Source organism: Ambystoma mexicanum, chromosome 14 (genome assembly GCF_040938575.1).
Source record: "Ambystoma mexicanum isolate Mex_15411 chromosome 14, UKY_AmexF1_1, whole genome shotgun sequence".
NCBI lineage: Eukaryota > Metazoa > Chordata > Amphibia > Caudata > Ambystomatidae > Ambystoma > Ambystoma mexicanum.
The window spans coordinates 168,137,675-168,162,202 of NC_090940.1; the positions used below are offsets into that span (position 1 = coordinate 168,137,675).

Consider the following 24,528-nt stretch of genomic DNA (forward strand, 5'->3'; position numbering starts at 1 on the left):
TAGGCTCAGACACAAACCGTTTTTTTTGCCCAGAAAAGAAGCTGCTTTTCCCGGGAGTGCATGGAGAAGGCCAAATAGCATAATGGTCAAAGGACCGGCAAGAAACTTGTGTGCTAGCCACCCTTCATAACCATTTGCAGTAAATGCAAAAAAGCTGAAAACACAGTAAAAAAAATCCCATGACACCAACCTCAACTAGGCACATTGTAAATGCAACCAAAAAGCCAATACGGAAATAGATATAAGTATCCCAACCACACTTCACCTTAAGGTGATGTGTGCAATTGTCACAATACAAGAAATTCACTCAGAGATATATTGTCTCTCGGTACTAAGAAGACAAGAGAGGTAATGCCAAAGGCTTTGCTTACCTCCAAAACGTCAGGTCAGGGGTCTAAACAAAGCAAATAAAAGTGTACCCCATGGATGTCTATGGGAGGTATGAGAAACCTGAAGGTGTCTAACCGGCTAGTCCCCGGAGATCTGTCATCCAGGTGGGCCAGGACACGGCCATCACTTTTGGATGCAGCTCCTGGGGGGGAACCAGAGCGAGAGGATCAGTGGGATGAGGGGTCTTCGGGGAGTGAGATTTGGACAACGGATGGTGAGATGCAGTCTCCCCTTCCCTATAGCATCTTTTCCCCATCCTACCAGTTAGGATACCTAGGAACTCAACCTCCCCCCTTTCCCCCTCTCCTGACACGAACACTTTCTCACAGACAGTTTCCCGTGAGCACAAACAGATTAACACCAGAGCTGTTTACCCGACATGTCCCAATACAATGGTCAGGCAATTACTGATCATTACACACACCTGAATTCCATCACTTCCCCACATGGAAAAAAGGTGGAGCACGAAAGCACACTCTGAGCAAAGCAAAGCACACAGGGAAGCAGCAGTTCCAAGATGGCAGCTTAATACAAGGAGAAAAGCAGCAAGACCAGAGAAGGTTGCAAGGAGGGACGTGCCCTTGATCTTTTCAGACCATTAATTTCAAGAATCGTGAAAAATAAGAAACCTAAAACCGGGGACGAAAGCTGAACAATTGTGTGTCGGAGGTACCCGAGGCTCTCCTGCGTCGATAACCAAGGAGGGGAGGAGCGTTTGCCACTGTGGTACTGTCCTTGGCTCCTACAAGAAAGCAGCACCAGTAAAGACAGCACAGTCAGTGGGTCGGAGAGATGGATACCAGACCAGCCTGTGTTAGAACCAAGGTTGCAAGCAGCAACATTGTATGAAGAAATCTAAAGAGAACAGTGTGTTAAACTTGGGGACGAGCGACGCAAATATAATTGAAAACCAGGAGGAGTGACTGAACTTTGGAAGCCAAGAAAGATACTGCATTCAGCCACCTGCATACTGCATTTTAGCTTATATTGTGAAAGTTGAACCTAGGTGAACCCCTACTGTTGAAATTGCATTCAGCCACCTGCATACTGCATGTTAGCTTATATTGTGATAGCTGAATCTAGGTGAACTCATACTGTTGAAATTGCTTTCTGCCACCAGTATATAGCGTTTCAACCCTCACAGCGAAAGTGAACCTAGGTACAGTATAAATAACCATGCTTCTTACTACTGAAATTGCATCTAGCTACTAGCACATAACCCCTTAGACATTATTGCGGAGATTGAACTTAGACATAGCCCCTTAGTAACACCCTACCGCTAATCGCAACTAACCGATAGCTCTAGCTTAAGCACCTGCTGTTCACAACCAACCTGCCTAACATGAGTAAAAACCAAAATACTCAGAGCCACCTACTCACGCTTGGTCTCCTCACAATCATGGCCCTTGCTATTTCTAGAACAAGCCCACCCAAAGACAGAAACCTGAGACTCAGGTCAAGACTACCTTGCATTCATGAACCTAAAAGAAACAAAATAAGTAGTACCACTGGACTCTTCTCCACCCAACACAACAACCTCCTGGCTAAGCGAGCACAGGCAACCAAAACAGATACCCTAAAATCTGTGCCTGCCCATACCTACACAAGCACATGAGCCAAAATATACACACAACTAAACCTCCTCACAATCCCAAACCCAAGAGTACCCTGACGTTAACTGGGTCGCTCATCAATGCTAGATCTATGGTAGCCCATGCCACCGAAATTGCAGACATCCTAAGTAACGACAGCCTGGACCTACTCGCCATAACAGAGACCTGGCTCCACTAGGCAGCAGGACTTACCCTGATGTTAGCTGTACCTGACAGCCACCAGATTCTTAGAGTAGATAGACCCAATGCCAAAGACGGTGGCCTCGCCATCATCTCCAAACCTACCCTGCCCATTATGCTCGCCACCTCACCTCCGTGCTCATCCTGTGAAATACTCACAGCTAAGCTGCTGCTATCCAACAACTGCACGCTGACCATCCACCTGACATACAGGCCCCAGGACCATTAGGAACATTCGAAGATGACTTAACCAATCTCATGGCAAAATATACTAAAGACCACTCACAAACCCTGTTGATGGACGATTTCAATATTGGCTTCAACGATACAGAGAACAAACATGCCCAATCAATAGCAGCCCTACTTAATGATCACGGGCTCATCCAAAAAGTTCTCTCCACCACCCACATCAAGGGCAGGACCCTCAAATGGGTATCCGATCTTAACTGCAACATCGCCATCACCGACATCACTCCGCAACTCTGGACAGACCACTACTTAACCTTCACCACTACACTTGATGTCCTTAGCTCTAAAACCATCAGTATGGTAATCTCCCCCCCCCCTACCAGAAGCAACAAAGACATCACTGCCAGAAAACTCATCCCCCTCCTCCTTCCCGCTTCTATGGCTTGGAAAATAATGCCGATCCAGACACTCTAGTAGACACCTTCAACAAAGCTATGACCACAGCACTAGACACTATCGCACCAATTAAACTGCGCAAAGGTAAGCAGGAACCGCATTTGAATGCCTGGTTCACACCTCAACTCAAGATTCCAAGAAAACAGAAAAGAAAGCTTCAAGCTATCTGGCGCAACTCCCCTACTGACAACAACAAAGATAAATTAGCCCAACTCTCCAAACTCTATAAAAAAGAAATCAACAACACCAAATAAAATATATTTGATGACAGAATCACAAAAGCCAAATCAAACACCAAGGAACTCTTCTCCATCCACCAGGAAATGGAATCCCCCATCCAACCGGTAGACACTGTCCCCAAGGACAAGATATGGTGCACTAACCTACAAAACGCCCTATCGAATAAAATCCCCACTCCCCAACTCAAAATAGCCAACAAAAAGGATTCACTGCCCCTCTCTGTTCAACAACTACCACTGCCACCGAGTCCAAAACCATTCCGCCCTTTAGCTTCAAGACCATCTCTATTATTGACACAGAAAAAGTCATTCTCTCCCTCAAACCCTCCAATTGTAAGGGCGACAGCTGCCCAGCGCAAATAATAAAGGCTGCAGCTAGGGCCTTAGCCCCCTTCATCTCGAAGCTCATAAACTCCTCCTTTAAATCAAATACAGTACCCACCAACTTGAAAGAATCTTGGATCCTTCCCTTACTTAAAAAGCAAACCCTTGATCCATCCATCCCAACCAACTACAGACCAATCACCACTGTGCCTTTCCTACTCAAAATTATTGACAGAGTGGTCTACTTACAAATTCAGGACTACCTTGAAGCAAATCACCTGCTTGGCTCTCTGCAATCGGGTTTCCACCCCCTCCATGGCACCGAGACAGCCTTGCTAGACCTCAAGACACAAATTGAGGAGCTAAAGGATAGCGGGAAAACAGCTTTGCTACTCCTACTGGACTTGTCAGCAGCCTTCGACCTGGTTGATCATGCAGTTTTATGCAGCCATCTCAGACTTGCTGCCAACTTCACAGGGGAAGCCATAGCCTGGGTCCAATTCTTTCTAGCTAAACGAACCACGAGATTTTTTTTCCCACTTCAGCCTTCGCTGATCCCATCCAAATAACATGCGGAGTCCCACAGGGGTCCTGTGTCTCACCGACCATGTATAACATTTTCACCAAGCCGTTGTTCGACAAGTTGGACAGACTGGGCGTCACCTACACTAATTATGCAGATGACACCCAGATCCTCATACCCCTTTCGGGCAACTACGAAGCAGACTCGGCCTTGGTGAACAAGATATACATCCTCATTCAGGCATGGATGGCGACCCATGGCCTCTGCCTGAATGACGATAAAACTGGAGATACTGCTCCTCAGCTCTGCCACCAATCTAAAAAAAACTAACCCCAAACTACGCATCCTTCAACATGGATAATAATATCATAAAGGTTATGCCTGTGGTAAAAACTTTAGGATTCTATCTGGACTCCTCTCTCACCCTTAAGAAGCAAGTCAACTCCCTTGCCTCCACAACAGCCTACACTTGCAAACTAATCCGAGACCCCAGACCATTCCTTTCCAGTGCCAGCTGCCTCACCCTAGCCAATGCTCTTATTATGTCCATACTAGACTATTGCAACGCCCTGTACTCAGGAGCCAACAAGTATGTCACTGACAAACTCCAAAGATTGCAAAACAATGCCTTAAGAGCAGCGCTGAACATCCCCTATAGAGAGCACATCACTAAATTCAGAAAAGAGACTCACTGGCTAAAAATAAAGGATAGAATCTTCCTCAAAACAATCTCTCTCACCTCTAAATGTCTAAACAATCTAGCACCTCCCTATTAGGCAGAAAAAATCTGTAGGAGAACCACTACCCGACCCATGAGATCTACTAATACTTCTATGCTTGAAATTCCCAGATTTAAACTGACCACGGCCAGAGGAACTAGTTTCCCAGTTAAGTCTGCGCAATGGTGGAATACACTCCCACTTGACCTCAGACAACCCCCACCTTATGCCAAATTTAGACACAATGCTCTCAAATGGCTTCGTACTAATGACTCATAACCTCCTCCACCCCTCCCTACTGCCACTCTACCCTCCTGACACAACTTCGACAACCATTGCACTTAGCACTACTACTGCAATCAATGCACCTGACCTTGTACTCCCTGGCTGGTATACGTAATGTTAAGTACTGTTTTGTCATATACACAAGCTCATCCGTATCCTCTATGCTCCTTGACTTGCAAATACCTCCATTGTATTATGTGTATGTATGCACATGTATGTACCCGCCTGTGACAGGCACTGGAACCAGGCTTCAAGACTTCTTGTACTGCTGCGCCCAGCTACCCAAGGGTTTGGCGTGCATTATCAAATCAATAAACAACCAACCAAACAAGAGTTGTCCAGTGCCACGTGGGTGCTCATTCAAAGCTCTCTGTCAGCTATCCAAATGGTTGCCAACTGTGAGAAGGGACTTTTGAGATCAAAGTGGTCCTGCAAAGGGTCAAGCTAAACCCTGTGCACATTCGAATACTGTAATGCAAATTGAAATTGTTCCTAGCCCGGCTCAGGGAGACTAATTGTGTAAGAGGAAGGAGTCACCCGAGAAAGAACACTCTATGAACATTGTAAAAAGGACAGGATCTGAGACCGGAAGAGGGGGATCCAGGGTGAATCGCCTGAATTGAATACCTATAAGAGGAAAGGAGTTTTGTGTTTTTGTTTTGTACATCAGGCCCTCTGAATCAAGAGACTTTTGAGAAGTAAAGAGACTTGGGCACAGGAGGCCCTGATGCTGACAATGGAACTGTATCCTTCTGCCGAAGAAGCCAGAGTGTGTGCTTTGCTCGAGTGAACCATCTTATCCCATGCTGAAAACGTGGGGAAGGGAGTCCAACAGCCTGAACATCTTGACATATAATTTTGTGAACATTTCTTTCTTTTTCATGAACACTACCCCACACGATTTATTTTTAGCAGTAAGGATTGGCAATAGGTTTTTTAGTATAGGCCCTTTTATTTTTAGACTCCACTAGGACTGCATTATTATTTGATGGTCTTAGCTTGCTTGCATCTGTAGATTTAGGTTTAGATGGGCGTTTATCACACCCTTGTTGAAGTTCAATAAACACCCTTGAACTTTGCTCACTTGTGTCTGTCTTACTGTTCATAAAATGCCTTCCTTACAGAGGAAAGCAGCAAAAAGAAAATATTTCCTAACCACCACCATATGGGATATTCTAGCCAATACAGAACGTTTGCTCTGTAGTAATTCACTGTGTGATTAGTCAAAACAAGAGGGAGAGGCAGACCTACAAGAAAACATCAGCAAAATGAACTGGGCACTCAGATAGTCACATGCAGATAACATTACAGTAGTGTGAAGTACTCAAATACTCACATGCAGATAACACTTCAGCAATGTGGTATCAATAATTTGCAGCAGCTTCTTTTTGGACTTGATGGTAGGCGTTCCCTCCATTAAAGGTGACGTGCTTGAGTGGTGGTCAGTGTCATTCAGCTGCTTAACTAGATGACTTCTCTTCTGCAATGGTGGGGAAGAAGGTATTAAAACCAGTGAAGAACATTCACATCTTAGTCAAACGTTTTAGAAAAACAGATAATCCATCCCTTGAACAAGAGCTTTCATGATGAAATGACCCACTAGCTGCAGAACCAATTTACTGTCAAAAGCTGCTACACAAGTTCAGTTTAATAGTTTGTATGTGCATAGCATTAAGATGCAAACTCTTTCAGATGTGGTGGTCTTTTATTGGGGGTAAAGCCCCACCATATCACCTGCCCCATTTCTCTACCCACCACTGCTCTAAAAACCAATGCGGTTAAAAACCCAAGACCAAGTGGGCGGGTCCTGTAATACGTGATAAAGTGCATGAAAAGCAATCTGCTCATCCACCCGGGGGGCGTTGAAGGGGGAAATAATCCTTGAATACATGCATGTCACTGCCCAGCTCCCAAATGACCCATGGATAAAATGACACCCCTATAGAACATATAGGCTGTCATTTTGGGGGTGTAGGTGGACAAGGTGTATGGAAATCATGTTGCATGGTTCTAACACACTCCGATTATCACCCCATCCACTCCATGACAAAAATTAGACAACATCTCTGTCCACATTTGATTTTCATGCAAGCGGATTGCCTATTGAATCCACTTTTTTTGCACCTACAAAAAGCAGGTGGATTGCACAGAAATCCACGTAAATGCCACCCACATACACAGACAGGAGCATTCACACAAGCAGTCCTCTCAGTCCAATGTACACATCTCTGCAAAATGACTGATCATTTTGGAAGTGCATCAGTTTCAACGTAGAGGACAAAAAGTGTATGTCTGTCACTTCAGTCTTCGCTCTACTTTTTATTGGACAGGGAGATTAACATTTCGTTCCAACAATTGGAAAGGGCCAGATCATATTTTTATTCTTGCTGTGTGGGCCTTTATTTTAAGCACTCTTTCGGACCACGTGAGAGTTAGAGAAGGCTACTCTCACAGGGATTTAGAAAGAACCATTTTCAGAGGAAACCTCAAACCACGTTGGAATTCTTAGTTTCACTCAGTGGTTTCACTCATACACAAAAATTATTATATTGATTAAACTATTCCCAAGCTCGTGATTTGCAATACTTGACATACATGGGCACTAGAATAGAACAGGATCAGACTTGAAGCAAATTGTGCCCAAAACTTATCGCAGTTTGCCTGATCAGTTATTCTGGCAGTGGATGGATAGTCACTGGAAATTGCCACACTGGCACCTGCTTTCTCACAGCTATCACATTTGTTCTCTTAATTTTCAAGCTCGAAATGTATCACTCATCGCACGTCCTATGTATCGGTGGGCAGAGACCACGTGAGGTGTACCTGTGCCAGATAGTCTATGAGTGCAAGGTGTGCCTTCTCCAGTTCCGCCTGAGACAGTCCAGGCACAGGGTTAGGGTACTGAATCTGCTTCTTATATTCCGTGGGCAGCAGGTCAGGATACAGACCAATCACATGAGTGGGATCTACAAAGAGAGAATTTACACTTGTAAATATACTTTGACACCAAAGGAGGCACTTTCTAAAAAGAGCTGCATTCAAAGATATACTGGTACATTGAATGAATTACCAAATAGAAAAGCCTTCTTTTGCTTCACTTGGCACTTTGCTTCAAAAATAAATCTTGAATACTTTTCAATGTTCACTTAGCTAACTCCACAGGCGAACCATACATTTTTCCACAATAATCCATTACTAAAGCGGCAGCATTCTAACTAGTTGGTCAGGGCTTGTGTATAAAATTATGTTTTGTAATACACACACCAAGCATGGGCACAATGCTAGTATACACTCCGACAAGCCCCACCAGCAGGAGACCACTGTGGTGGCAAAGGGTGCATGCTTAATACATTACATTAACTTATGGGTACCAGTAGAAAGACAGTACTACAATGAACCGCCTTCCAGAGTCTCCCACACACATTCTTCTTTCCCATCACGCAGAGTTCCAAACCCATGAAAATACCATAAGGGTAGATTTGGATACTGAGTTTCAAGGGATTTTGTTTTACAAACGGACGACTCCCTTGGTTACAAAATCTCCACCTAGGAAGAATGATTTATTGACAAAACTAAGGCCACTGTTGCTTAACACTATGTTTTGCCATCAGTGCTTCACAGTGTTGAGACAAAAAACAAAGTAGAACTTGGCAACTCATTTCTAAAACATCAGCACAGAGCTCCACTTCAGCAACAGGAAACCACGACTAAAACGAATTGCCAATATCTCCTACGTTGGGCTTCAGAGAAATGCCCCTGGAAAGTTGAGTGGCCAAGTGAAAGTGTGTTTGTTATGTTATTGGTCATTTGTATAGCACCTTTTACCATTGGTACGATTTCAAAGTGCTGTGGGTTGAATGCCCCCAGAGACCGTAGTGCAGATCAGTGGGGAGAGTGGTGTAGCAATTAGAACAGTGTATGTATGCAGCCAGGGCGTATTCAGTAGTGTGTAGCTAAATTGTAGCGCAAGGTGTGGTGCAGTGGTTGAGTGAGATTGTTATGGGAGTTTTCCTAAAGTCCTACTTGCAGTAAGACTTTAGTAAGCTATCCCAGGGGTTTGCTGATCCCCAACTCTTAGTATCAGTCTGTACTAGCTCAGGACATTGGTAAGGTAGCAGAGCAGTCAGGCTAATCTTAAGAGGAATATGTGAGTTGTAGGTAAGTACACCTAATCTTAGCTAGACAGGCACAACAAAGAAGCACTTACACATATACTTATATATCAAAAGTATATATTTGCTATATTTACAACAGAATCACTTTAAATACTCCAGACGTGTATACTAGAACACTTAGGATTACTTGATAATACACTTCAAAGGGCACTTTCACTTTTGTGTTTGTTCGCGGTTACATTTGTAGCAATGTTAACAAGGGAAAAGACAATGTTATATTATCGGTTTTTGCACTCTCATGGGGGTTTCAACGCGTTATAGGGTAGTACATTTACTCTGCAAACAAATATAGTAAAGTCACTTAAAGGGAGGAAAATGGTTAGTTAGTGCAACATAAGCTTAGTTCAAGGTTCTAGGGATGGTTTATTCACCTAGTAAGTCTTTTAAGTCCAAAAACACAACCCTAGATAAAAGCAGTTCAGAGAGGACTTGAAGTCTTGATAAGCAGCTAATTACAAACAGTTCCTGTGGATTTCTTCCAGCGTCTAGAGCTATTGAAGCAGCAAGTTAACAGCTAACAAGGGAGACCTTAAAAATGACTCAAGAAGGGGACACAAGCAGCGGCTTGGGTCGGCGGGGAGAGGGGGTTGCCCTGGACACCTCTACATGCACTCCCACGCTCTGGAGCAAATTCTTGGAATCAGGTAAGCAATACATTTTTCCCCACATTACCTTAGGTTAGAAGAAAATATTTGTGCCGGATGCTCTGCAATGTTGCAGCTCTGTACCAGACCTCTGGATTCCTTGGTCTGATGACTGAAGGCAGGACAATGGACAGGATCTCTCAGCAGCAGTCTTGAGGGAGGACCTGTGGCACGACTTTCAGCAACTTCTTGATTCACTCTGCGGGTTTAGTGCCTTTTCTGCAGCACTAACAAAGGACACAGGTCACCCGGTCCATTTTCTTCGCTTCCTGCACACTCTGCTGAGGGGGTCTGGCCAAGTGGGATCGGATCTCTGGAGTGTCATTACGGGATCAGCAAATATTTGGACGAATTCAGCCTTTCCACAGCAATGCACTCGAAATGGGCAGCAGGTCTCCCGGCATTGGGGTTCCGCAGCTCTGGAAGCTCTTAGGGCCTCGGAGATGGCTTGTTTCAAAGTTCGTCTTGGGACTGGTTGTTCCCACCAGCCAAAGGGAAGGAGTCATCCTCTTCAGAGCTCCTCTTTAGCATAGAAAACGGGGTCAGGACAGAAGTGGTCACTTCGCAGCATTGCAAAGGGTCTGCAGGCATTTCTGGTCATCACCGTCTTCTTCGGTTACTTCTGTTTCCAGTGGTCGACTTCCTTTTCACTCCAGAAGCCTCATCTGTTATACAGTTCTAGCACAGACTCCTCTGCAATCTCCTCCAGTATTTTAAAGAAAGGGGCATTTGGAAGTCAAATCAGGACAGCCAGACCCCCTGTGGGAGCTGGACCTATTCAGGCACTCTGGCAGACAAAGGGCAGAGGGGTCAAAAACTCCTTCCCTACTTCCTGCATGCCCAGATACTCTGGAACCTAGGGAGGGCTAGCTACGATTCCCGCCAAAGGCAAAACGCACACATTGAGCACCCCCTCTCAGAATGCTAGAAGAAGGCCTAACAAAGAACAACCATGCTAGTAATGGGGAAAATAAGAAGGGTGGCCCCAAGTTGGTACTTGGGTGCCCCTATTGTGCACTACCGGTGCTATGGACATAGCCTGCGCTATACAAAATACACAATAGTTGGTACAACAGGTCCACTGCCATCAGCCATAACTAGGCGATTGTCTATGTGACTAAAAGGTCACAGGAGCAGAGAGAAGGGAGATGAACAAGTTACTTTCTTACCTGGTAACGTTCTTTCGATGGGATGGTCCGACGACGTATTCCATATCTATGACAGGTAATCACCACAGCTGTGCTGCTTCGGAAAATTTTCGGCGTCTGCGTCCTGCGTCCATGATGTCGATACGCTGTCCTCGAGGGCCTCCGTCGAGCCGACGTCGCTGGATGTTATAAGTAGGATGCACGACGCCCGTAGCCTCAGTTATAGTTTTTTTCCCAGAACATGTGGCACCAATCTTCTGCCAGTATGACCACAGAAAGCCTTGTGGAAACGTAAGCTGCAATCGCATAATAAATTCTGTAGCGGGGCAGGTAGGGAGGGAGCGATATGGAATACGTCGCCAGACCATCCCATCGAAAGAACGTTACCAGGTAAGAAAGTAACTTGTTCTTCGAGGGGATTGGGTCCTCCGACGTATTCCATATCTATGACAGACTCCCAAAGCAAAACCAACGTATGGCGGAGGGAAAAGAATTTAGAATATAGAAATTTAGAATGCCCAATTAAATTGCAGAGTAAAGGACCGCCTTGCCAAAGGCCAGATCCTGCCCCTGGATAGAATCTAGGGAGTAGTGTTTTACAAAAGTATGGACCGAAGCCAATGTGGCTGCTTCACAGATGTTACGAATAGGAACACCCCTCTGCAGGGCAGTAGAGGCAGCCATAACCCTAGTAGAATGGGCCCGTGAGCCTACCGGATGGTCCTTACCCGCCAAGCGGTAACATTCAGAAATTGCCAAGATAATCCATCTAGACAAAGTCTGCTTAGTAACAGCTTGTCCCAAACGCCTTGCGTAACCTATAAAGAGATGATCGTCCACTCTGACCCTGGACATGCGTAAAATATAGAAACTTAAAGCTCTCCTAGGTTCCAACCTATGGAGCCTCTCCTCTTCCTTACCAGGATGCGGAGGAGGATAAAATGCAGAAGAATGACCTTCTGGCTTAATAGAAATTCCGACACCACTTTCGGAAGAAAGGAAGGACGAACCCTAAGGACAACCCTGTCCTTATGAAACACTGTGAAGGGTGGCTTAACAGAAAGTGCCTGCAACTCACTCACTATGCGAGCAGAAGTAACTGCAACAAAAAATACATTTTTAAGGGTTAACAGTCTCAAAGGACAAGAATGTAAAGGCTCACATGGAGCACCCATTAGGAATTTTAGAACAAGGTTCAAATCCCAACCGGGCACCTGGAAAGGAGACGGTGGAAACACATTAGTGAGCCCTTTCAGAAACTGAGAAATTAAAGGAATTTTGAAATAAGAACACTCCTCAGACGAGCGCTTAAATATGGACAGCGCCGCCACGTAACCTTTAATGGTACCCACTTGCAGGCCCTTGTGGGCTAACAAAAGCAAAAAAGACAAAACCATAGGAATGTCACATGAAAAAGGATCCACATTCTTAACCCTGCACCAGTCGCAGAACTTTCTCCAACGGCAATGGTACAGGGACTTTGTTGCAGGCCGTCTGGCCGAAAGCAACACCTCCATCACGTCTTCAGGGAGGTCCCAATCCTTATACCTCAACCTTTCAGAAGCAAGCGTGAAGGTTGAGGGATCTGACCTCTGAATGGAAAACCAGACCCACCTCCCGTAAGAGCAGATCGTCTCGGTAGGGAAGACGAGGTGGAGGGCAGATGGACAAGTCGAGAAGGTCCGGGTACCACGTTCTCCGGGCCCATGCTGGAGCAATGAGGATCATCCGGGAACCGAACCTCCGTAACCTCCGCAGCACTTGCGGGATGACGGGAACTGGAGGAAACGCATACAACAGTGGGAAGGACCACTCCACCACAAACGGTCCCCTAAGGCTGCTCTTGGAGGAAATTCCCGCGAGCAGAACTTTTCGCACTTCCGGTTGACTCTGGAGGCAAAGAGAACCACTTGTGGGGTCCCCCAAAGGGCGAAGATCTCCAGGAGAATCTCCTGAGCCAAATCCCACTCATGAGAGATCGCGCTCTGCCCGCTCAGAGCGTCCGCCATCTCGTTTTCGTCTCCGGCCAGATGAAGGGCCGAGATCAAAATTTCCTGCTGGATGGCCCAGAACCAGAGCTGCATCGCCTCCCTGCACAGAGAAAGTGACCCTGTCCCCCCCCCCCACTTTTTGTTGAGGTAGTGCATGGCCACTGTGTTGTCTGGCAGAATCAGGACATTCTTTCCTCGTACAGTCTGTAGAAAAGCCTTCAGGGCAAGCCTGACGGCCCTCAGCTCCAACAGATTGACATGGAGTCTGGACTCCCAGAGACCAACGACTGCTGACTGTCAACTCGTTGGCATGAGCTCCCCATCCCGTGAGGGATGCGTCCGTCACGATCGTCACCTCCGGCCAGGGTAGCCAAAAAGGAGCCCCCTTCATCAGATTGCCTTCGACGGCCCACCACAGAAGGTCCTCGGCGACCGAGGGCGGCACCTGAACGGGGTCCGACATCCTGCCGGAGGACTGTGACCACTGCATCTTGAGGGCCCATTGCAGAGATCTCATCCGCAACCTGGCCTCTGGCACGAGAAGAATGCAGGATGCCATGAGGCCGAGCAACCTCAAGAACTCTAACGCCGGGAGACTCTGGGCATGTTGAAACTTGTGCATCATCTGCAGAATGTGATAAGCCCTCACCTGGGGAGGGAAACACTGCCCCAGAGACGTGTCGAGCAGTGCTCCGATGTACTAGAGCCGCCGAGTTGGCGTCAAGTGGGACTTCTTTAAGTTGAGGGAGAAGTCCAGCTTGTGAAGAGAGTGGCAGGTGACGACAGATGATCCAGGACTTGCTCGGGAGAGCGCGCCCTGATCAACCAATCGTCCAGGTAGGGGTAGACGTGAATCCCCACTTTCCTGAGATACGCTGCCACCACCACCACCATGAGCTTGGTGAAAACCCTTGGGGCGGAGGTCAATCCGAACGCCAGGACCCGAAACTGAAAGTGCGAGTCGCCAACTGCGAGCCTCAGGTACTTCTTGTGCTTGGGATGGATCGGCACATGAAAGTAAGCGTCCTTGAGGTCGAGAGACACCAACCAGTCCTGAAGTTGAAGGGCCTGGAGGACGAGAGAGAGTCACCATCTTGAACTTGTCCTTCCTGAGGAGCTTGTTCAAACCACCCAAGTCCATGATGGGTCTCAATCCCCCGTCTTTCTTCGAAATCAAAAAATAAGGGGAATACCATCCCTTGTTCCTCTCCGCTACAGGCACCAGTTCTATGGCGCCTTTCTCCAGCAGGGATTTGATTTCCTGCGCAAGGAGCGGATCCGGACTCTTCAAAGAGAGATTCCCTGGTGGATTGTCATGAGGCCTCTGCCGGAAAGGAAGACAGTAGCGTGGGATATGATCTCCAGAACCCACACATCTGAAGTAATGGCACGCCATTCTACAAGATGCTGCGCCAGCCTTCCCCCAACCGGCGAACCATGGGACATGGCCTCATGACTGAGCTGAAGCGGCTGCGGCAGTGCCTGAGGGTAAAGAGGCAACTGCCCGAGCGGCTCTGGCACCTTGAGTACCTCGTTTTACACCCCTGGCACTCCTACGGTGGCCCCTTTGACTTGCAGCCCCTCTCGATCTACCAAAGGAAGAGTAGTACCGAAAGGAACCACCCCTCCATTGCTGTCCCCTAGGACGAAAAGGCGGAGGTTGGCAAACTGCAGCGCTCAACGACTTCACTGCAGCTTTGGAGGTCTGCAACCTCTCAAGGCTCTCGTCAGCCTTGCTGCCAAAAAGATGTTCACCATCAAAGGGCATGTTGAGAAGCTGGCCTTGCACATCAGGAGCAAACCCTGACTTCCGCAACCACGAAAATCTGTGCATTACGGTGCTCGCCGCCATGGAACGGCTGACACAATCTGCCACGTCCAGACCCGACTGAACGGATTCACACATGGCATCCTTGCCATCCTGAACAAGAGCAGGTGTCGATGGAATCGGCGTCGAGCGTAGCGCCGATGGCTTCAACACAGGCCTCGAGGGCGGAGCCCGAGCGTGTCCTTCGACAGCCTCGGCACCGATGGCTTCCTCGGAGGGGGAGCCTCGAGAGAGTCCTTCGACGGTCTCGGCGCCGACGTCTTCTTCGAAGACCTCACAGGCTCCGACGGTCTCGATGGCGTCGAGGACTAGGACCTGGAGCGGGCATGGCTAGAGCGATCCACCTTGTCCGACAGGGACCTCGAAGGATCCCCGTGATCGCGACGACCATTCAAGCCCGAAGGTGTGCGAACAGTGTCTCTAGCACGTTCCCTGCCGGAGTCTTTCGACGGAGCCGACGGAACGGAGCCCTGCGACTGAAAAATCGCCATCATCTCCATACGGAATGAATCCCATTCCGCAGGAGTGGAATGCTTGGTGGGACAAGCAACCCGCCGACGGGCAGAGTCCTCGGACGAGGAAGGCGACCGATGACGGCGCTTCCGTGAGTCCCTCGAAGAGGCAGAGGAATTGAGGGACTCGCTCTGGGACCGAGACCCCCTGGATTTACCGAGCCATGCCCGCTCCAGGTCCTAGTCCTCGACCGAGACCCCCTGGATTTACGCCGACGATGCAGAGAGTCGCCACTCGAATCGTCAGTCGAAAGCCCAGTGGATTTGGACTTCCGGGACTTGGACACCTTACCGACAGAAAGCTTCTTCTTACGCTCCCGCAAGGCCTTCGAAGTTAACGCCTGGCAATCGTCACAATTGTCCGTGGCGTGGTCCTCACCGAGGCACCAGAGGAAGGCGTCGTACGGGTCCGTCAGCGACATTTTGGAACCGCATTCCCGACACTTCTTGAAACCCGGCCACGGGGTAGAAGAAGACGAAGACATCATGGAAATCTTCACAAACAAACTGGTCAGAAGAACCGAGGCACGCCGAGAGCTCTGAAGCGTACACGTTCGTAGAAAACACCGAACTGAGGCTATGGGCGTCATGCGTCCTACTTATAACATCCGGTGACGTCAGCTCGACAGAGGCCTTCAAGGACAGCGTATCGACATCATCGATGCAGGAGCCGAAAATGTTCCAAAGCATCACAGCTGTGGTGATACCCGTCATAGATATGGAATACGTCGGAGGACCCAATCCCCTCGAAACTAGGTATTCCTTTGGCACTCAACTGAAGGCGGTGTGTGCCAATCTGTTAGGGGTCCTACCAATTCCTGGTCCCTTTGGCAGTGAGGGAGAAGAAGACATCCTTCTGTGCTATTATAAGCCTCAGGATGCTGCTCAGTTTTTGCGCTTCCTGGGAAACATTGCAGCGTTCTATTACTTCCCACGATGGCTGCCAGGAACTGCGTTGCTTCCCGGGACAAGTCCCTCCTTGCAGACTGTATTAATGACAGCCAGAAGGTAACTCCCCTGTTGCTTCGCTTTGCTAAGCTATATGCTAGTTTTCCATGCGTTTTCCAGCCTTAGTTTGCCTTCGGCACGGCTGCCGTTCCTTCTCCCTCTCTGGATTTCCTTGGCTTCTCCCTGTCCTGGCTTCCTGCTCTTGTCCGTTGCCCTTCAAACTCTCTTCCCATTGTTTACCTCTAGCAGCCCGGTCTCTTCCTTTTTCCCCATTTCCCAGCACTGCTACGTGCCACTATTCAGAAGATTCCTGACTTGCCGCTCCATACACCACTGCGCATGCCGTGCCATGAGCGACTGTGCCTTTCAAGTACCTTACTGTTATCTCGCGCTCTCGAACAGTTCTACCTTTCCTCGAGTTGCTGTGAGCCTTTCGATGGAAAGCATCCAGTGGATTTCCCACTCTGCGGATTCTCCAGCACTGCACTTCATCGTCTCCTCTTCTCCACTTCAAGACATCACAGTACTCACCATTTGGACTGGGTTTTTCCTGTGTTGGGATTGTTACCCTGGGCTCTGCCCTTTGACCACACAACTCCCCTATCCATATTAGAGGGGATGGATGCTTTCTGCGGCTTTGTTCTACTCCCTGCATATCCAAGACGCAGAGGACTTCTCATACCACTACAGGACAGTGTTGGGCCTTACTTACACAATGGGCCTCATTACGACCCAGGCGGTAAGTATTGAACATTACCGGCATGGCGTAATGAACGTTTACGCCGTGGTCCGATGGCGTAAAGAGCGGCACATTCCGACCCATCGCGCACGAGCATTACGGCATGCCGGTAATGTTCAATACTTACCGCCTGGATCGTAATGAGGCCCATTGTGTAAGTAAGGCATAGTACGCCGCGCAAGGTGCACTACCGCCACCCATCATAGCGGCGACCGTAGTGAGCGGTCACCGTAATTAGCGGTCACCGCAGTTAGCGGTGACCGTAAATACGCGGAACCGGAAGTAGCGTCATCACGGCGGAACGGGAAAGAGCATGGCGGCCATCTTTAAAAACACAATCCATTGCCATCCCCCCAACCATTCCACATCCGAACCCGAGACCTGTCCAAACCCATAACCCACCCAATTACCAACCTGAAAATGCCAAAAGTTGTTAAAAAAGCATGCGATCGGCAGCGCCAGGACCGCTTCTCCCGGGAGGAACAAACCATGCTTGCTGAGACCCTCCAATCGAATGCTGCGGTGGTCTTCTCCACGCAAATGTCCAGGCCAGCAATAGCCAAAAAGAAGGCCATATGGTCCCTGGTGGCACAGCGTGTCAGTGCGGTGGGGACCGTACCCCGCAACGCACAGCAGTGCAGAAAGCGATGGGACGACCTGAGGCTCCGCGTCAGGAGCATCCTCTCTGCGAATAGGAACCTGGGCACGGCAACCGGGGGTGGATCTGATTCCCCCATCAAATTGCAAGCATGGGAGGAAATCTGTGCATCCACCATTGGAATGGAGAGCATACAAGGAGTCGGAGGGATGGAGAGAGGAGTCCCGACATCAGGAGATGCAGGTAGGTGGCTCAAATCAAGCCTTGCAAAAATCACCAAAGTCCAATCATGTGAAGTACTATGTTGCCCCATAGTGCAAATGCAACACATCAGCAGGAGACTGCCCACAGACACATCCAAACTCCACCCTGTACACATGCAGCATGCACACACTAACTGCCGGCCCCCACATACCACCATGCTACTTCCACACAAAAGTCAGACAACCTGTATGCCCCTGCCTCAAATGTGCTGCATGTACCTACTGATAAGATGTCATTCATCACAATGCACGCACAATGTCCGCAGACCCATCAATAACACTATCCCTCCTTTGCTCCACCACAGGCTCTGATTCAGACCTCCAGGATGAGGACACCACTGCCTCCACAGCCACCAGGAGGGCCAGGACAACTGTGCCTAGGCCGCAAGCCTCCACCTCTGCCGTCCCGAGGAAAACACCCCAGCAGCCACAAACCCTGCCAGGGAAAGAGGACAGGGCACTGACAGCCACCACAACTGTCACCACAGACTCAGCAGCAGCAGCGCACATGACACACATCGTGCCCACCTAAGGGACAGGCTCTGCTGCAAGCAGCACCCTTAGCGAAATTGCTGCCATAGCAGAATCCTCCGACAGTGAGGCAGGGAGCAACGAGGAGATCGATGATGGAAGCCCCACTGCCCACCCACATTCCCCCTACACATCCCTAAGCCCCCTGCAGGCGGATGCCACACAGGGGCAGTCGGAGGCCGAGGATTGGCCAGCCACCCCATCCCCGCTGCCGGAGGTGAGCAGCCCAATGGGCATGCCAATGCCATTGGCCATGAGCCAGAGGAACCAGCAGACCCTGGATGAGATTGTCACCCGGCAGCAGCAGCTATCCACCCTCCTCAATGAACACGTTGCAGAGTGTGGGGGGGCAAGGGATGCCATGGAGAAATGTGCAGACAGAGTCATGGCTGCCATTGAGTCCTCCACGAAGGACATCTGCACAGAACTCGCCGCTGTGCGGCACGTCCTCTCAGAACTGGTGCAGACCATTCGGGACAGCCGTCCAAATGTGCAGCCAGGACCCTCCTCGTCAACCAGCTCGGCACAGAGCAGCCCCATCCGCAGATCAGGGAGGAACCTGCGCAGCACGGGCAGGGGTGCCCCGGGGGCCAGGGGAGGGGACTGTCATTAGTGCCCAGACAGTGGAGAAGAACTACATCACACACTGCTGCACAGACTGAACCACACCTTCGTAGGGATTCCAGGGGGGAGGGGGGAGTGGGTGTGTTGGGGTGTTCAGGGGGGAGGGGGAGGGGGGAGTGGGTGTGTTGGGGTGTTCAGGGGGGAGGGAGGAGTTGGTGTGTCATACCTTTTCACTATTATAATACACTTTATCGTTTAGCACAAATCCAATGTGTGGACATTGCTCATTGCGTATGTGTGCTTTATTGTTGTACAGTCCACAGTGTGCATGTCCCAGACACACACAGTGCCCCAAGTGCCGTCTCCATGTTACACACACCCGCCGTGTGTGCTAGAAGCATTGGTCAATGAGATTCTGACGCATTTCACGCCCCTCCTGTGCATCGCTGCCTCCTTGAGGTGCTGCTACATCCCCACCCTCCTCATCGTCAGGTGGTTGCAGCTCTGCGTCAGGGGGTAGGGGCACATTTCGTCTGACGCACATATTGTGTAGCATGACACATGCCATGACGATCTTCGCATCCTTCTCATGGCGGTACTGGAGTACTCCGCCAGACCTGCTGATGCAGCGGAACCGTGCCTTCAGTAGGCCGAAAGCCTGCTCAATCACCACACGGGTACGTGCATGGGCACGGTTGAAGTCCTTCTCATGCTGGTTCTGTGGGTTCCGGACTGGTGTAAGAAGCCCCCTCTTCAGGGGATAGCCTGCATCACCTGTATGTGGGCAACAATGTATGTGTCAGGGATGAGATTGATTTCTGAACATGACGTGCCACCATGCCTTGCATTCAACTGTAACTTTGCACCACTTTTAGTTGCGCTAATGGATTCACACTATGCAACCGGTATATGTTCATGGCTCTCATGTACTGTTTTGCATGCCAAAACACAATGTATGCAGGGGGGACAAGTGCCTTGTGAGTGCCCATCCACTGTGTACGTTCAGGACGTTTCTTTAGGTGACCTGGCACGTGTCCTGTGAGGTTAATGCTCACATGATCGCAACATTGCTGTCTGCCTCATTATGACCCCAGTGAACAATACTGATGTCAATAGGGACAGTTTGTGGGCCTTGCTGTCTGTGTTGTGATGCATTGATGTTCCAGTCCATCATGTGCCTCCATTGGGCAGAGTTTTGGGGGACAGGCCTTTCAGTAGATGGTGTTTGGTGACGTGCATGTAGGTGCATTTCGTTGGAGTCAATGTGGACACATTTTGTACAATGCACTTGCAGATGGTTGTGTCATGGTTGGGACACACCTTCATTCACATGTTAGGGCTGATTAGGTCAGGCAGCACGTATACAGGTGTCAGATGACGTAAGTGCTGCCTCAGGGTATGATCTGGCTACTCCTAGTCGCAGCCAGGTGAAGTATGCATCATCCCCCCCCCCTTTCTGCCAGGTGAAGTATGCATTGGTACGTCGATCACCTACCCACTTCACATTTCCATGCTCATGACATGAGACTCACCGAGTAGCCAGGATCTTGGCCCTGCATGTCGCTCCATGTAGCGTGGTATTGTGGAGTTACGCAGGACCATTGAATCATGGGTTGATCCGGGGAATCGGGCACAACAATGTGTGAAGATCCTGTTGGAGTCACAGACCATTTGCACGTTGATTGAGTGAAATAGTTTACGGTTGCGGTACGGTACCTCCATGGCACGTGGGACCGACAATTCCACATGGGTGCAGTCGATGGCACCAATGCAACCAGGTATGCCAACTAGTGCATGGAAACCCACTTTGGTGTTAGCAATGTCCTGGGCAGACCGTGGCAATGAGATGTGGTCATCTGTGTGCTTGAGGAGGGCATCCAGCACTTGGATCAGTGTACGTGAGAATAATGGTTGTGATATGCCATGCAAGTGCCCCACTGTGTGCTGGTAGGTGCCTGTGGCCAGGAAATGGAGCACGGACACTACCTTCAGTAGGGGGGGGGGGGGGCGGCGGTGGGTGTTTCAATCATGCTGACGATGTCGTTGTGTATCATGTCCACAATGGTGGTGATGGTGTCCCGGTCCAGTCGGTACAGGGTGTGGATCTGCTCAGCGGTGAGGTTGAATGGACTGGCTCTGATGCGTGGGGTTTGGGGGTGCCTGTGTGGTGCCACTGGCTGTGCTGGTGGGGCTTGCTGGCCCTGCCTTGCCCTCCTTCTCCTCCCGCATCTCCTCTGTGCAACCCCTTGTTGTTGTTGTATTTGAAGTTGTAGCACTTGCATTGCTATCAGGTCCTCCAGCCCCAACATTGCTAGTCCTATTGGTATCATTGTGGAGTGTGACTGGGTGTGGGAAGGGGTTGGGTGTGCTCTTTTTGTACTTCCTGAGTCTGTATTGCCTCCACCTGTGCTGATTCTGTGCACCTGTGGCAGCTGGATTCACTTTACATGGCCCTTTACGGTTGGTTCGCGATGGCGTAATTAGCACCATGCCGGTAAGGTACTTAACGGGCTGGGTGATGGCGTTAGGTGCATGTCCGCTTGGGTCGGCATTCGCGTACCTTTGCGCCATGCCGGTAATTACGGTGTGGGATGTCGCGTGCGCGCGTCCTTGGTGCAGTTAGCGGCAGCGTTAACTACGATGCCGCTAATGGCATCGTAGTTAACGGTCACGGGTCATGATCGGACCTAGCGGAAAACGATGGCGGTAATCATTTACCGCCATCGTTTTTCACTTAGCGCCTGGGTCGTAATGAGGCCCAATCTCTCAAGACTACAGTTTTGGGGGTGATACTCCTAAGAACTGTAGTTACTTGAGGATACAGAAAAATAATCTTAAAAGGAGGACCCTAAGGGCCCCCAGTAACCCTGCCGTTTGGGAGAATTCTCATTTCTTTGCCAATTCCCTTCAACCTTAGAGACCTCCAGCTCTTTTGCTGGACTTTGGGACTTTTTATTTTAATTCTGGAGTAAGTGGCCCTTTTTCTCACTCATGTATTTTCATCTGATTTGGATTATCCTTTTGCTTTTGTTTTTGGAGTCTGACAAACTGCATAGGCATCTACTTTTTGTATGGTGACACACAGCACCCTCAGTGCAGTGTCACAGAAAAATCCTTTAGATTTCTCATAAGGTTTAAATACCTCTTCTTGGGTGAACTACAGTTCCCAAGAACAGTAAAGTGAAATGGACTTTACTTACCTTTTTACTTTGTAGTTCCAGCACCCCCACCCATCTTATGTGGAGTGCTAGAGGGTTACCTAGCAGCCCCTTATCCTACATTCTCATGTAGAATGTTATGTTACCCTCACTACTCTTAATGGCTGGTGGCAGTGGTTTAATTTTCCTAGCATTGTGCTTACCTACGACAGGCTGAATCCTCAGCTGCAGTATAGCACCCATCGGTGACAGTTGTGTCAAAATGTCTGCAGTCATCTTCTTTCACCATTTCTTGGTTGTGAGGTCTGTCTTGGGTTTTACTCGGTGCGCCAAACCAGGTTTGAGCCGTTTGTTCATTTTGCCTTTTGCAGCTTCAATGCTAAAACCCACCTCGGACTCCAATGTGTGTGGAAGGGCCGGATGGCGGGGAGGTGTCCGAAACTCCCGTCCTTTGTCTCCTTGGTTACCTGAATGCACCCAGTCCTGATTGGCTGGCTGGCTGTGCTTGCAGGACAGCCACCCTGCTGTGCGAGTGACAGCTAGGCTGTGCATGAATGGGAGAACCCTGCTTAAAAGGTGAAGCTTCTTGGATTTAAGACAGTCGACCACTGGGAAGAACAACCAGACTAAGAAACTGAACAAAGCTTTCTGCATCCTCCTGGACCGTTGAACTGCCTTGTGAAGCCCTGCTGGTGTGCTGAAACTTTTTTCCAATCAACTAGAGAAGCTCCAGACGGAACAACTTCTTCCCTTGGGTTAGTGGGACCAACTTACTCCAAGACGAACATGGCTGGAAGACCTTCCCCAACTGGCTTCACTTCTTTGATGCTGCTGGAACTGTGTGCCAGGGGTCGAGAAATCCGTAGCCGAGTGCAACGTCTGTAAGCCGGCCAAAAGCACAAGGAGTCTCCGGAGGACCCTCCCGAAGCAGGTCGACCCAAGCTCGAGTCACCTCAGTGTGCTGGTTTCAAGGAGTGAAGGAAGCCCAAATGGTGTGCAAGATCCATGGTGGTGCCATTTACCGAGCGCTGAAACCGCGAAGTTTCTTTCTCAATTCTTGCCTAACACTGCCCATAAGGAGCTGTGTGCTGCAGTAGTAAGAACATAGATGCCTTTAAGAGTTATGGAGCAGACAGACTCCATAGTGCAGGTAGAATACAAAGAATAGAGTTCCAAAAGACAGCCCACAAGAATGAGAGGAAAAAGGCTCCACTCATTCAGGATGGAAAGTAAAAAGGTCCAGAGGTCCAGTAAAAAGTGCTGGGGGTCTCACTAGGAGAGGGGATGAAGCATGAAAATGTTAAATCTCCTTAACAGAGATCAGTAGAATGTGTGCAGCAAGGCCAATTGGACTTGGGTAGCTATGTTCTGGCAGCAGGGAGTTTGTGAATGAGATTATGTGTGCAGCTAGGCAGATGTTTTGTGGGGAATAGCTGTGTTCTAAAGACTGTTGATGTGTTCATGGAGGTGTGTATCTAGGTGTGCAGCTAGGCTGAATTAATCAAGGGGTTGCATTCTATGGTTTGTTGGTGAAGATGAGAGAGTTAGCATATTGGTGTGTTTGTATCTGTGTGGATTGGAGGCAGATCCTGTTTTTGATGACCTTCCAGTGCATGTCGAGTTGACCGTAACTCCCTTTGGATTTGGGGCTATTGGGCTATGGTCATCCCTGTGTCTTGTTGGGTCTGCAATTGTTTATTGGGGTACAGCTGCATCCGGTTCAGTGCCATCGGTCCTACAACAAGATCCTAGAAATGATGACTGGTGCTCATGAGCCCGGTCCTGCATCAGCATCTATGGTCATCTCAGTGTCTTGCGGGGTCTACTATCGCACTCTTAGTGTGCAGTTGCATTCAGATCCGTACTAACAGACGTGCATGTGCAACCTAGATATGAGGACTGGTAATCGGTGAACCCGAAGGTCCAGCATCATGTGATGGCAGAGAGGTTTCCTCTTTGGCACAGCTGCAGGAACACAATTGGAGACGATTGTTCTGCATTCACTTCAAGTGACAGCTTCTGCAGGCGTTGAATGCAACAGAGATACTGCTATGGTTGTAAATAAAATGTTGACTATTTTGCAGCTTTTCCTACATTGATTTCAATAACTGAGCCACCCGCATATCTGTAATCGACTTGGACTTGCCGCTGATTGTTGCGCCTCACTCACTTGCTGTACTCATGTGGTTAGGGGGGCACTGGGTAGTCCCTATGGCTCCTAGTGTAGGTAGCGCTTCTCACCCTTTTGTTTCACCTTTGTTTGAATGTAGCAGAGCCCACTTTAAGAAGACTGGTACAGGGACAAATTGTTCCCTTTTTTCTTGTACTCTTAGGTAGCTTGTGTTGCTCTTTTTGATGTGCACGGAAAAGGGTGGCATTTTCTCTCATCGTGAGCAACGAAGCAAGACCCCCAGCCCCCCCCCCCCCCCCCGAGACAGAGGTACGGAGGAACAGTGTGGAGTGTCTGCAGGTCCGTTGTGTTATAACGGAGCTATGCGAAGTTCGGAGGAT

The 24,528-nt window shown here is 49.1% G+C and overlaps 1 protein-coding gene across 2 annotated transcripts in view; it reads right to left on the reverse strand.

Annotated features, from left to right (window-relative positions):
* Nucleotides 1-24,528, reverse strand: part of VPS39 (VPS39 subunit of HOPS complex) — a 682,603-nt gene that overhangs the window by 352,325 nt on the left and 305,750 nt on the right. For both annotated transcript variants that reach the window (XM_069638818.1, XM_069638817.1), the window contains exons 12-13: nt 7,742-7,884; nt 6,255-6,398 (exon numbers count right to left, since the gene is read on the reverse strand). In XM_069638818.1, the coding sequence (XP_069494919.1) occupies nt 6,255-6,398; nt 7,742-7,884 (287 nt within the window). The remainder of the gene's footprint in view (nt 1-6,254; nt 6,399-7,741; nt 7,885-24,528) is intronic.